The sequence below is a fragment of the Phascolarctos cinereus genome, unplaced genomic scaffold, assembly GCF_003287225.1.
Source record: "Phascolarctos cinereus isolate Bilbo 61053 unplaced genomic scaffold, phaCin_HiC Scaffold_7;HRSCAF=346, whole genome shotgun sequence".
In the NCBI taxonomy this organism is placed as follows: Eukaryota; Metazoa; Chordata; class Mammalia; order Diprotodontia; family Phascolarctidae; genus Phascolarctos; species Phascolarctos cinereus.
The window spans coordinates 147,460,697-147,474,248 of NW_027556180.1; the positions used below are offsets into that span (position 1 = coordinate 147,460,697).

A 13,552-nucleotide genomic window follows, 5' to 3' on the forward strand; every position below is an offset into this window, starting at 1 on the left:
AAGTCATATTCTTCTAATACTCTTATATGAATTATCATAATGGTATTAAGGTATATTTTCATAGCTTGTAGGATAATCTGGCCAAACAGTTTACAGCAACAAACTGTTGACTATCAGTTTTTCTGTGGTAATAAGCTTTTTCCTTGGGTATAAAAAAGTGCAAAGTTTTTGTATACACTTTATTTTTTCTGCAGCTCAAAAGTAAATGGTTTGAATTCAGAAGATAATGCAGTTTTGTGTGTGTATTATGTATATTTATCTGAGCATAAATAAAAATATAAATAATCCTTAACTACTAAAGTTTCAAGTCAGTACTGTGTACTTGAAATATATTTCAATCCATTTGAATTATTCTAGTTCCTAGGTTTCTTTGTGAGCTGTGTTGAAGTATAGCAGTTAGGTGGTGTAGTAGGTAGAGCACTAGGCTGACTGAGGAAGACTCATTTTCCTGAGTTCAAATCTGGCCTCAGACACCAGCTGTGTAAGCCTGGGCGATTCTTTTAACCCTGTTTGCCTCAGTTCCTTATCTGTAAAATGAGCTAGAGAAGGAAAAAGGAAACCACTCTAGAATCTTTACCAAGAAAACCCCAAAATAGGGTTTTTAATGAAGAGTCAGACACGACTTAACAAAAACCACAGGTTGAAGAAATCTAGTTCTATCCTAGTCTCCTTGTGCGTGTAATATACTGCCTGCCGTCTTTGATCCAGTCTGTCATACTCCAACCAGGAGAATAATCCTCTCTTTACCATTTTTGTCTTCTGCTCAAAAACCTGGAGTGGCTTATTTCTATCACTCTGGTGTTAAACATCCCTTTGTATATTACCTTTTTCTTCATTTTCTAGCTTTTGGATTTCTCCTAGCTTTTTTTTATCATTGATGATGATGATGATGATGATAAAGATAATGAAAAAGCAAGGCTTCCCATCAGGAAGGCTGATTTAAATTCAGCCTCAAACATATACTGGCTGTGTGACTTTAGGCAAGTCACTTAATCTCTGTTTCAGTTTTCTTATCTGTAAAATAGGGCTAATTATAGCACATACCTCCAAGGTGATTGTGAGGATAAAATGAGATAATACTTGTAAAGTGCTTTGCAAACCTTAAAGTGCTACATAAATGCTAGCTACTGTTATTATATTTTTATTATTAAACTTATTAATGCTATAATACTGTAATACTTCCATTTTAGAAAATCCAAGTTATTTTTTGGCCTTCCCTTTGTATTAGAGAAGGTCTGAATTTTTTCTTTTTCTTTTATGGGATATTTACAGTACTTTATTGTAAAATTTGAGTTAAGTATTTGGTCACTGGCTATATGTAGGTCAATGTTAAGTAAAAAAACTATATGAAAAAATAAAAATATTGAAATAAATATGAAAAAATTTTTTAAAAATGGAACTAATTTGAGGAGAATAACACTGAACATCCTTCACATACACATTTCTGAGTTTCTGAGCTTTTTCTGTGTGATGTGCAGCTTCCACAAAACCCCCAAAATACCCATTTACAGTAATTTCTTATGCTGATCTATAATATATTGAAACCGCAGTGGGGAAAATTGTGATGTGGAAGGGACAAATGTATTTGTTATAGGGCAGGAAATTGAATAATAGTCTCTAGGACTAGGCAACATTGTTAAAGGTTTAAAAAAAAAGAGCCCCTTTATCACTTGGGGAAGGGGAGTAGAAATGGAGAAGGGATTAGGTAAATTTAGAAATCTTTCTGTTTGAGGTATCAGTGTCAGCTTTATCATAATCCTGCTCAAGTGGAACAGGAGCCAGTCAACTAGAATTTGTTAAAAGCCTACTATGTGCCAGGCACTGTGCTAAGCTCTGGAGATAAAAAGAAAGGCAAAAAAACAGTCCCTAATTTCAAGGAGCTCACAGTCTAATGGAGGAGACAATATACAAATAATGATGTACATCTATGATATATATAGGATACATTGAGGTCGTCTTAGAGGAAGGAGGCAAAGGTGAGGAGGGAGAATATTTCAGGCATGAAGTGTAGCCAGTGAAAATGCCTAGAATTAGGAGAATCAGCATATATGGAGTGTTGTGTTTGAGGAACAGCAAGGAGGTCCAGTGTCACTAAATCACAGGGAGTAAGGTGTAAGTAGAATGAAAGGTAGGAAGGGGACAAGTAGTGAAAGACTTTATAAGTCAAACAGGAATGTGATGTCCGCCCATACAGATTTATTTTAAGGATTCAGATAATACATAGTAAATTTGAAAGTAAGGGGAAGTCGTAACTAGTAGTTGACCCTGCATTTTGTGTTTAGTATTTTGTATGCTGCTGCATGAGAAGAATCTTATTTTAATCATCTTATTTTGTTTGTGAATGAAGGCATGCTAATTGCTATCTTTGGAATATACTTAGGTTTGCAGTGATGTTTATGGATCAGAGTTAAATTAAATTACTGACTAGCTTTTAATTGAATGCACTTTGGAAATAGTTTGACCCATTGCTACTGCCCAGAAAATAAAATGTTGTGAAAGTTCATTCTTAGTCATACTTTGGGAAACAGTCATTGTTTTCTGCATTTTTTAAAAAGAAGAATTAAAGTGCCCTTTTCTTTCTTCTATACCCTTCTCTTGAAGAAAATAATCATTCTAAAGAGCAAGAAAAGGTTTGTATTTTACATGTGTGTAAATTAGATACATATTAGATTATTTAAGATTATATCTGAAATTACCAAACTATTTGAGTTTTCAAACCAGATTTGTTGTAAAGTATGTCAGGATTTAGAAGGGTCTTATGGGAGAGAATAATGAGATGGTTTTACATTTTCATACTTATAACTTTAACTCGCTAGTCCAGCTGTTTAATATTTGATGATTTTAGTTGTTTGCGTATTCTCTCTCCCATTAAATTGTGTGCTCTTTGAAGGTAGGGACTGTCTTGCCTTTCATTGTATCCACATTACTTAGTACAGTGCCTGGCACATGTAGTAAGTGTTTAATAAACGCTTATTGACTTACTGATAGACAAATGTAGACGTTTTCGTTTGTTTTTTTCTAATAGTACTTTCATGATTTATACATTATGAAGGTCAACCTGTTGCTTTGGGATAGCTATTTTGCCTTGCTTTAATTGTACACTTTTAATAACATTGATAAGTGTGGAGGGGGTTTTAGAGATTTTTTTGATTTAATAGCAATCAAATAATGAAAACTGTGATGGGGATTTTAGGCATGATGGCTGGCATTTTGGTGGTAGAACTTATTTTGGGTCAGGTGGGCCCTCTAACATATCTGGCCATATATGATGGGCAGTGCTTCTCACGAGTCATTGATTTTTAAAGATAGAAATAAACGTTGGTAAAGGCATAAAACTGATTATACTTCGGATGTTTAGAAAGTTATGATTCCAGAGATTTTCAACTTTCAGTTTTTTGTTAGATTATAATCCAATAGTCTCTTGGAAGAGTAGCAGCATATCATGTTATTCCTCACTTTTTGTTGCAATATACTCATAAAGAGCTTGTTAGATTCTATTCTAACCTTAAATGCTAGATACTGTACTCCAGCAATGCTTACTAATAAAATATTTGTATTATTTATTAGCCTCTATGTATATACACACATATGCATATACATACATATGTGTGTATATATATATATATATATGTATGTTAGCCTGGTATCTAATGTTGTAAAATGTCTTCTATATTACTTTTTAAAAACATAAGTTAAAAAATGAATTTATGTATAATCATGGTATTGTTTTCTTAAATCTCTATGGAGAATACATTGGTTCTGCTAAACTGAAATACAAGTGTGAATCTCAATGAATGCAGTGAGATATGAAATATTTTATCTTTTTTTTAAAATTGCTTTAGGGGACAAAAAAATCTTTAGGTTTGCTTTGATTCTGAGCTCTCTTAGATTATAACCAAAAGCAAAGGTACTTTACCAAAAGTAAAGTACTAAAATTACTTTTTAAAATGTACTTTGTAGTGTCATAGATTATCTCAAAATTATTTGCCATTCTTATTAGCATAATGGTGGTCGACATTTTGTCTTTGTAAAATCTTGGATATTCCATCTCTAGGTGCTGTTTCTCCCATCCCCATTTTCTTGTTCCTCAGATTTGTTGCTTTTTTTTTTTGAGCAAACATAATTGGCTAATCAACCCTACTATTTCTAGCACTAAACTGTTAAAAGTAAGGAAATTAAGGAATAAACAAGGTATTGTCTTTAAAACAGATGACAGAAATTAAAATCCAAAGAAAACTCTTTACAAAGCAAAGGAGCTTATGTTGTCAGGGTAAAAAAAGGTAAATGTGAAATGAAATGGTAAAAAAATATAATTCTTGATTTTGTCTTGATAACATCCACTTTATTGAATCTTCAGCTAACTTTTGAAAATAATGGTAGGAAAATTATTCTTGATGATAAATAAAAAATTTCATTACTTTTCCACCTTTTGAAAAAGTTCTTCAGATTACCATTTGATCATTTACACTAAATACGTGAAGGGACAAGCACCAAGAAAACATTTGCTTTTTTCCCCAAATAAATGTTTACTACTTTAATATCAAACTTATTTCGATCTCTAAGGGTTCTGTGATTCCATTGGTATGGGTACGCCTAATTTTATTGTTCTTTGTTTTCCCTTCGATATACCAATTGAAGATCTTGAGGTATTGTGTAAAAAAAAAATTCATGGTGTTTAACTCTCTGGTGATTAACCTTTTCATTATACAGTTTCTCTTTTAAATAATTCATTAAAAAACCTGAATTCAGTTTGTGCTTTTTAACTTTTATTTTTGGTTACTGAAAATGTCTTCTAATGAGTAGCATTTATAGTGTTACTGCATTTATTTAGCTGATGGAGCTCTTGTGTTGTTCTTACCCTCAAACTAACTAAAATTCTCAAATGGATCTGTGAATCTCAACCCATCCACGCCTGTTCTGATTTGTAACTCTTGTCCGCATTCTCCCAGAGTTACATGATTGAGAGAGTTCATCCAGTATTCTGGGCGCCTCCCTTCCTCTTGACATTGTGAGGATACCATTGGAGTAGAGAAACTATCCACTGATTTTTTCCCACTTTCACTGACCCATGGGCATGATCAGCCCATCTTTTTTTTTTGCTTCTTAAGAAATGTTAAATGAGATCACAGAGCAGTCACTAGTTTGGGGCAAGAGGGACTTTGTACATGAAATTTGCCTGAGGGTTGAAAAATTTAATGAACTTATACTCTTTTAAATAAGGAAGAAGTAGAACTGTGGTCTTGTGGGACAGGGAGCAACAGACAGGATGGTAAAGATGGGAGTGTGTGTAGCGGGGTAGAGTGGAGGAGTGGGTGACATTGGGATCAGAACGTACACAAAAGGCTGGAGGGCCCCACTCCCTGTTTAGCTGATTGCCATGAGACAAGAGGTTGCTGCCCTGGAATGACTGGTGTTCCCATGCCACACTAATTTTTCTATAATCTGCCTGATCTAACACTAACTCTTCAGTCTTTTTCTTTCTCTGTAAAATAATGGGTTTGGACAAGGTGTTCTATAAAAAAAAGTCCTTTTCAGCTCCAGTAGGCTGTGGGTCTAAGGTTGGGGTATACTTTACTGTAGGTCAGCCTCGATTTCAGTAAAAATTTAATCTTCCTTTATGACCTTGAGCAATCTGTGGGTCAATCAACAAATGTTTAAAGTATTACCTGGGACATACAATGGCTAAGTCATTTAACCTCATGTACCACAGACAACTTTTTAAGACTGTGAGTAGAAAAGAAGGTGCTGACTTGCCTTGGTAGAGACAATTTCCTCACCAGGAGTTCCTTATAACAATGTAATGAGGGATTTAACTTCTATTTCTTATCAGTATATAGGATAGGGGATAGGAACTGGATCTGTGATTTCATTGCTTTAGAGAAATTAATTACCAGATGAGGAAATCTCTTAGTGTAGACTGGTGTCTTCTCCATGATTTAGTCTTTGAGTGTTATCTATGGGCTGAGAGGTTGACTTTCCCAGGGTAGCACAGGCAGGATATATCAGAAGGTGGACTTGAACCCTGGTCTTCCAAGGCCAGTTCCCTAACCAGTATGCCACTTTGCTCTAAGAACTATGTGCAGAAAAAATATGCAGAGAACACATACAGACATGTAACTAGGGAGGGGGAGGGTTCTTAGTAACTGAGAGGAGGGTCAGGAAAGTATTGATCTGTGTGCTTAATGGAAGAGAGAGATTCTTTCAGACAGAGTGGAGAAGAGGGTGGATTCCAGACATGGTTATGGACATTGTAAAAGCATGAATGTGGGAAACGGAGTGCTATGTGTAAGGAGCAGAGAGAAAGCCAGTTTGTAAAATAATATGAACTAGCATTTATATACCACTTTTAAAGTTTGTAAAATGCATATATTAGAGCTAATAATAATAATAATAGCTAACATTTATTTGTTAGACACTGTGCCAAGTGCTTTATAATTATCATCTCATTTGATCCTCACAGCAACTCTGGGAAGTAGGTGTTATTATGATCCCCATTTTACAGATGAGGAAACAAAGGCAAACAGATTGAATGACTTGCTTAGGGTCAGACAACTTGTAAGTGTATGAGGAAGGATTTGAATTCAGGTCTTCCTGAATGCTGGATTGCAAAGGGTTGAGGAGTACCAGTGAGAAGGAGGGAAGTTGAAGCAGCACATGTAGACGGCTTTTTCTAGGAGGCTGGCTGACAGAGAGCAGAGATAGAAGATGATAGAATGAGGGGATAGTAGGGTCTAAGCAAGGCTGTTTTGGGGGTACGTGTGTTTTAAAGGATGGGGAAACTTGGAGTGTGATTGAAGGTAGTAAGGGCAAGGAACCAAAAGATAGGGGGATGTTAAGGGTTATAGAAAGAAGGGATGATTAAGATATCTCTTAATCCAAGGGAAAAGCCAGGAAGGGATATAATTAGTGGCACAGGTAAAGGGGTTTAGCCATGTCAAGGAATAGGGCCTCCTTGTTAACAGACAGAGGAAAGGAAGAGAGAGTAGAGGTTGCTGTCAAAGAATTTTTAAATTGTGAGAAGGAAAAAAAGGTCTCAATTTTTTCAGCAAATTAAGAAGCAAGATCCTCAGTTGGGAGTGTAGGGCCTCAGTTTCCTTTTTTGTAAAATGAAAAGATTTAGTTAGATGATGCTTAAGTTTCTTTCTGGCTCTAGCATGATATTTTTAGGGTTTTTTATGGGAGGTGGGGTGGCTTCAAGATTTTTTCAGCCTACTTCCCTAAAGCACAAATTTGTTATAAGGATTACTGTTCCACTTCCACACCCCAAAAAGTAAGCTTCTTATGTGCTGTGTGTGAAGAGAAAGCTGACTGTATTACTTATTTATGGCAGATAATTAGTTAAAAGACAATGTCACTAAGTTACCTGCTTCCTTTCTACCCTACATTGGGGTGCACAGTCTTGTGATATCTCAGGGTCTCTGCCTCCCACAACTGTTCTCTTAAATTTAGGGAGCTTTTTTTGTGCCACTAGCCCCTAGTACATTGATGGTATTTGTCTCATGTACAGAAATACCTAGTTAAGGCTCTGTCGTTGAATGTGATACTTTCCCCTTCCTGTCCTTCTCCCCTTCCTCAAAAGAAATTGAATGAAGAACACTCTTTTTCATTTATTTGTTAACTGCTAGATAACATTTCAGATTTGTCCTTTGTGACTTTCTAACATCCACATTTCTGTTTACCGCGTCAGAGAAGATGAAACTGTGTGGTAGGATATGAATCCTTTTCCCTGATAGTTCATCAACATTGAATCCTTAAACAATTGGAAGCTTAGTTCTTAGAATCTTCTTTAGAATTGGACAGTTGGGGAATAGTTTTTGCCTAGCATCAAGGGATGACCAATTCTTTTGGTTTTAATTCAGCCTTTTCTTGGGTGTCAACAGCTGACTTACCCTCCCATGTTTTCTATCCTCAACTTCTCAGATGAGATCCTCCCCAAAATAAAGCTGGTTTATGAGGGCAAAGCGAAGAAGTTATATATCACTTATCCTAAATTTACATGTTATTAGGATCAATAGGGAACATGAATTTTTCTAGGTAAAAGCTCTCTAACATTACTTTTTCACTTTCAAATGCATTAATTTCAGAAATTACATGTTTTCAGTACCTATCTTTCTGTAAATAATTTTCATTTTAAGAAACTTAATTCTCCATCCTACTGTAAACTCCCTTTACTCTTGCTAGTCACTTCACTTCTGGTGTACTTACATCTGTACTTGAATTAAATATTTAATTTTTCTTGCTAAAGTACTAATGTACCTGGTAAACGGTGCATTTATTCATATCACTCTGATCTTAGGGTTAACTATCTCATAGAGCTTAAAGGCTTAGGACTCTTATTAGTATAGTTCTCTTTTCCATATTCCTTCTTGTAACAGACATTTGAGTGTTACACTGTGAGGTATCCAAACAAAATAGAAAAAGTGATCTCTGTTTTTAGTCTCATAGTCCTTAGAGCTGTATCATATAATGATTAATGACTACTTTTTGATGGTGGTATAGTATATTGTTAGGAAGAATTAGACATAATACATACATGCTGGTTTACATAAAATACAGTGCAATGTGAATTTCAAAGATTGGTGTCTTAGACCTTAACAAAAGATAATCAAATTTTACACAAGAATATTTTGAGCAGTAGTGATGCTCATTGGAGCTATTTAGGATTCTGTTTAATATAGATTCAAATGCTTTCCCCCATTGTTTCCCCTTTCCTACTTAAAAACTTTTCCAAGAAATCAGAACTGTGGGTATATTATGGTTATTAGAATGAAGAGATTGCAAATCCTAAATAACATAATTTTTTATTAATTTCTACAGCTAAAATCTCATCCAAGTGAGCATGAAGAAAAGGAAGCCCAGTCTCAACTGCTGAAAGCTGATGAAATGCAGCGCTTACGTTCACAGGCGCGTTCAGCTTTTGATCGGGAAGATTATCAAGCAGCTATATCTTTCCTTGATAGTATTTTAGAGGTAAGTTTGTTACATATTGAACCCACTGCAGACAGCTTTTTCCTTCAGTGAGGGTTCTTAGTAATTTACATTGGTATTTGGCTATGTCTGTTGAAACCTCCTGTTTCAATCCAAAGTCAAAGATAACACCTGTGAGGATAACATCCAGCTAGAATAGTTTTCTAAATTCTGTCAGTGGAATGTGAAAGTTCTTTTATTTCTTTTTATGAGTATGCTTATTTTTGTTAATGTTTTGATTTGGGGGAAGCAAATTGAAAAAGAGGCCAGGGAGAAAGGAATTGGGAGAAGAAGGAAGAAGGGAGGGAAGGGAGAACAAATAACTGGAATTAAAGGAGGAATGAAGGTTGGGAAGATAGAATAACAGTGCAAATGAGGAATTCATAAGATACACATTTATGTAAATTTATAATTTTAAGAGCTGGTGGGAGTTGAAAGAAAACTATTTGAGAACCAGTTTTAGGTAATTTGTATTTGGTTCTGGTCTTCCTGCTTCTGTTCCCTTGTTGATTTACTACCTGGTTCCCAAGGAATGCTTTTCAGGGGGAAGCTCTGAAATATTGAGAGGTGAAGTGGAGGTTCTGTTTGTTTTTTTAATTTTCTAAGTCAGGCTGAGTGTTCATATACATTTTGTCTTTACATGGGCAGTATTTATAATGTTAACTTCATATATGTATAAAATTTCCTCAGAAAATTTGCTTCATGAAATGCAGATTGACACAGAAATGAAATTTTGGTTCTGACTATATTTGACATGGCCTTAGTTTTACATTGTAAAAATAGCATAGGTTTTGGTATGCAGAATATTTCTTCAGTGAGAATTTCTGCAACTTACTGAAATAAGGAGGAAAAATCGACCACCCCAATGAATGCAGTAACTTCCTTAAGGAAATTAAAAGTTAAAATTAAGTTCCTTCCTGACAGGAATTAAATTATAGTTCCCATAGCCATTTTAACTTCACTGTATGCTGCTGGTATAATATCTTGTATTTTCATTTGGTCTTGATATTTGTTGTTTAATGTTTATTAAACGTACAGCTAATGTGATTGCTATGGGAAACTTCTGTCTGAAATCTATAAAATCTGTCCCATGGAGCTTCATTAATATCTTTACCCCCTCTTCAATAATTTATCTGTTGAAAAATGTGGCCTTTTTCCAGAGATCCTGACCTTCATTCTACGTGCTTATCATTATTTTCCATTTTAGTAGTATATAACAAAATATTAGGAGCTATGACAAGCAACTCCAGTCTGATTTGATCCTTCTCTTTAAAGGCTTAGTCGTGACCTTGGGATTTCACCAAGGTGATGAATAATTGTGTTTTTTTAATATCCAATGCACTCTTCAAAGAAATAAAGAGGCTCATAAAGTTTCGATTGAATTAGAGCTTTGTGGTTTTCATATTTTATTAGGACTTATATTGGAATTGAAGTTTTAATATAAACATTTTTTGGACCAATCCTTGAGTTTTCATTGGTAAAGGAAACTTCCTCTAACAATTCAAATTGGTATCTGCTTTTCAATTTATAATGTTACAGAATTGTCTAGGGGCACTAAAAAGTTAAGTGACTTCCCCAAGATCATGAAACCAATGTGTGTCAGAGACCAGACTTGACTCCAGGCTTTGCTGACTCCCAAAACTGTAATATGTCACACTACCTCACCCAATATAAAATTAGGTTTTAAAAATAATTTACCCTAACGGTTTTCAGTTCAACAAACATGTATTAAACTACTATTATGTACTATACTTTTCTTGTTAGGAACCAGTTATTTAATATAGCATAAGATACATTTTTTCCTCGACAGTTTCAAATGTATTTCATATTAGGGAAGTAATAAAGGGGCATTTGGGTTTATTCCTTGAGCAACTGAACATCTCTTCCTCCTGCAACAATCCTTGATCTACAAAAAAGAATTTTTAAATGATTGACTGTATTTCTCACTTATAATTTAAGATACTTAAGAATTATTTTGGGCAACTAGGGTGGAGTAATGGATATAGAGTGTTGGGCCAGGAGTCAGGAAGACACATCTTCCTGTGCTCAAAACTGGCCTCAGAGATTTATTAGCCTCGTAACCCTGGGTAAGTCATTTAACCCTGTTTGCCTCAATTTCTTCTTCTGTAAAATGAGCTGGAGAAGGAAATGGCAAGCCACTTCAGGATATATGCCAAGAAAACCCCAGATGGGATCATGAAGAGTTGGACGTGACTGAAAAACAACTGAAATAATAATAAAGAATTATTTTAATAGAAGATATAAAAATATGTAGAAAGATGAGTTTTTTGAGGAGGGGACAAAAATGTTTTAGAAAATAAGTACTTTAATTTGATGAGAAAAACAGGTCACAAATGAAAATACTTATTTATAAGTGATATGATTGAAAGATATGTGGGATGTAGACATGAATGTTTTAATTTAACTTTGCTGTGTTTCTCGCTCAAAGTCTAGTTCTTCTGTTTCTTAAGGTTTGTGTTTGGGATGCAGAGCTTCGAGAACTTCGGGCTGAATGCTTTATAAAGGAAGGGGAGCCAGGGAAAGCTATTAGTGACTTAAAATCTGCTTCCAAATTGAAGAATGACAATACTGAGGCCTTTTATAAAATCAGCACAATATACTATCATCTGGGAGATCATGAACTGTCACTCAGGTTAGTTTTCTTACTGTTTGAACTGGCGTATCAGCAGCATTTACACTGTAAAACTCAATTGCTTGATGTAAGTTATTGTCTTTATTCGAGTTAAGGTTCAGACCACTTAATAATTTCATAGTATTATATTACGTAATTTTTGTCTAAGTTAAATATGCCTGTTAAATTGTTGTGTACAGAGATATTCAGTCATTTTAGTGAGTAATTGTTGCATGTGCAAAAAAAATAGCTGAGAGACAGCATTCTGTATTGGAAAGAAGCTAACCTAGGAGTCATAAGTCCCATATCCCAGCTATGCCACTGACTAGCAGTGTGACAGTAGGCAAATCTTCCCCCCCCATGCCTGTTTCCTCATCTATAAAATGAGCAGATGGGACTACATCAGACCTTTTACAGCTCTAGAATTCCCTAATTTGCTTTTGTGATCACTTTATGGTCAAAGTCCTCTTACTTTGATTTCTGAAAAGAGTATGGAAGAACTGTCAATTCATTTTGAGGTATCTAAATATGTTGTATTCCTTTTATTTTTAATATGTGAACAGTGAAGTCCGGGAATGTTTAAAACTTGACCAAGATCATAAAAGATGCTTTGCACACTATAAACAAGTAAAGAAGCTTAATAAACTTATTGAGTCAGCAGAGGAGCTTATCAGAGAAGGCAGGTAAGAATGAAGTTATTTTTTCTAGACTGTCTAGGTAGGACACTGTTAAGCCATTGTTAAAATAATATGCAACATCCAGTTGAGGGTGTGTAGATAATAATTATTATGTTAGGATATTATTTCTTGGCCTGTGCAAACAGTATATCCCAAAGATGATATTTGGAACTTGATGAATCTTCTTACAATTTTCAAGAAAATTTCATTATTGAGGTAGCTGATACATATTAACAACAAAATAAAACTTGAGTAATTATATTAAGAGTGTGTGGTTTCCATAAAAAAATTATGTGGAGTTATTTTGCCAGTAAATTTAAGCATCAGTGTTGTTTGTTAACTTTCTATCCTGATGTGTCAGCTTTTAAATGTAAAAATCAAAGGACATGTGAAGTAAGATGCCAAGATGGCGTATAAGTAAACTTTCATTAGTTTGGCATTTCTGATAAAAAGAGTATTAGATGTTTGATTTCCTTGAAGTGATATATCCAGAAGCAATTTATTAGCTTATGACTCACAAAATAGCTCTACGTTTGTGAAAGCTAACCAGTCTTGGGATTTAAGTTCACTTGTGAGATGCATCTGCATTGTTCTTAACTGTGAAAAGTGTCAGCATCCAGATATTAAATGACATATGATATTTGCTTTTTGTGTGTTCCAAAAGCTGATCTGAAGTTCGCAGTGAATTTTTATGAATCACTAAACTCTAGACCCATTTTATTTTATTTTATTTTTGCTTTTTGATGGGCAATTGGGGTTAAGTGACTTGCCCAGGATCACACAGCTAGTAAGTGTTATGTGTCTGAGGTCAGATTTGAACTCAGGTTCTCTTGACTCTAAGGCCGGAGCTCTATTCACTGCGCCACCTAGTTGCCCCTGTCTAGACCCAGGTGACGCAGTGGATAGAGTGCTGAGCTGAGAGTTCAAGACCTGATTTCAAATGAGACCCCAAACACTTAACTGTGTAATTCTGGGCAAGTCACTTATCCTCTATTTGCTTCTGTTTCCTCAGCTGTAAAATGAGGATAATAACAGTACCTACTAATTTTAATCTTTTGAGGTTAAAATTAGTATAATATTAGTATTAGCCCCACTTAGCCCACGTGCCTGGCACATAGTAGGTGCTATATAAATGCTTATTCCTTACCATTCCCTTGCATTTTCTTAACATATGTTGATCTGATTAGAAAGTTTGCAATAGTTAAAAAATGTAGTTCTGGTAATAAACTGGTGAAACTTGCTGGAAGTCATCAAGTGCAAGTCAGATTTTAAAAGC

At 34.8% G+C, this 13,552-nt stretch overlaps 1 protein-coding gene across 1 annotated transcript in view; it reads left to right on the forward strand.

The window, feature by feature from the left end:
- Positions 1 to 13,552, forward strand: part of DNAJC3 (DnaJ heat shock protein family (Hsp40) member C3) — an 88,200-nt gene that overhangs the window by 56,048 nt on the left and 18,600 nt on the right. The window contains exons 5-7 of the mRNA XM_020965803.2: positions 8,818 to 8,970; positions 11,439 to 11,620; positions 12,163 to 12,282. Of these exons, the coding sequence (XP_020821462.1) occupies positions 8,818 to 8,970; positions 11,439 to 11,620; positions 12,163 to 12,282 (455 nt within the window). The remainder of the gene's footprint in view (positions 1 to 8,817; positions 8,971 to 11,438; positions 11,621 to 12,162; positions 12,283 to 13,552) is intronic.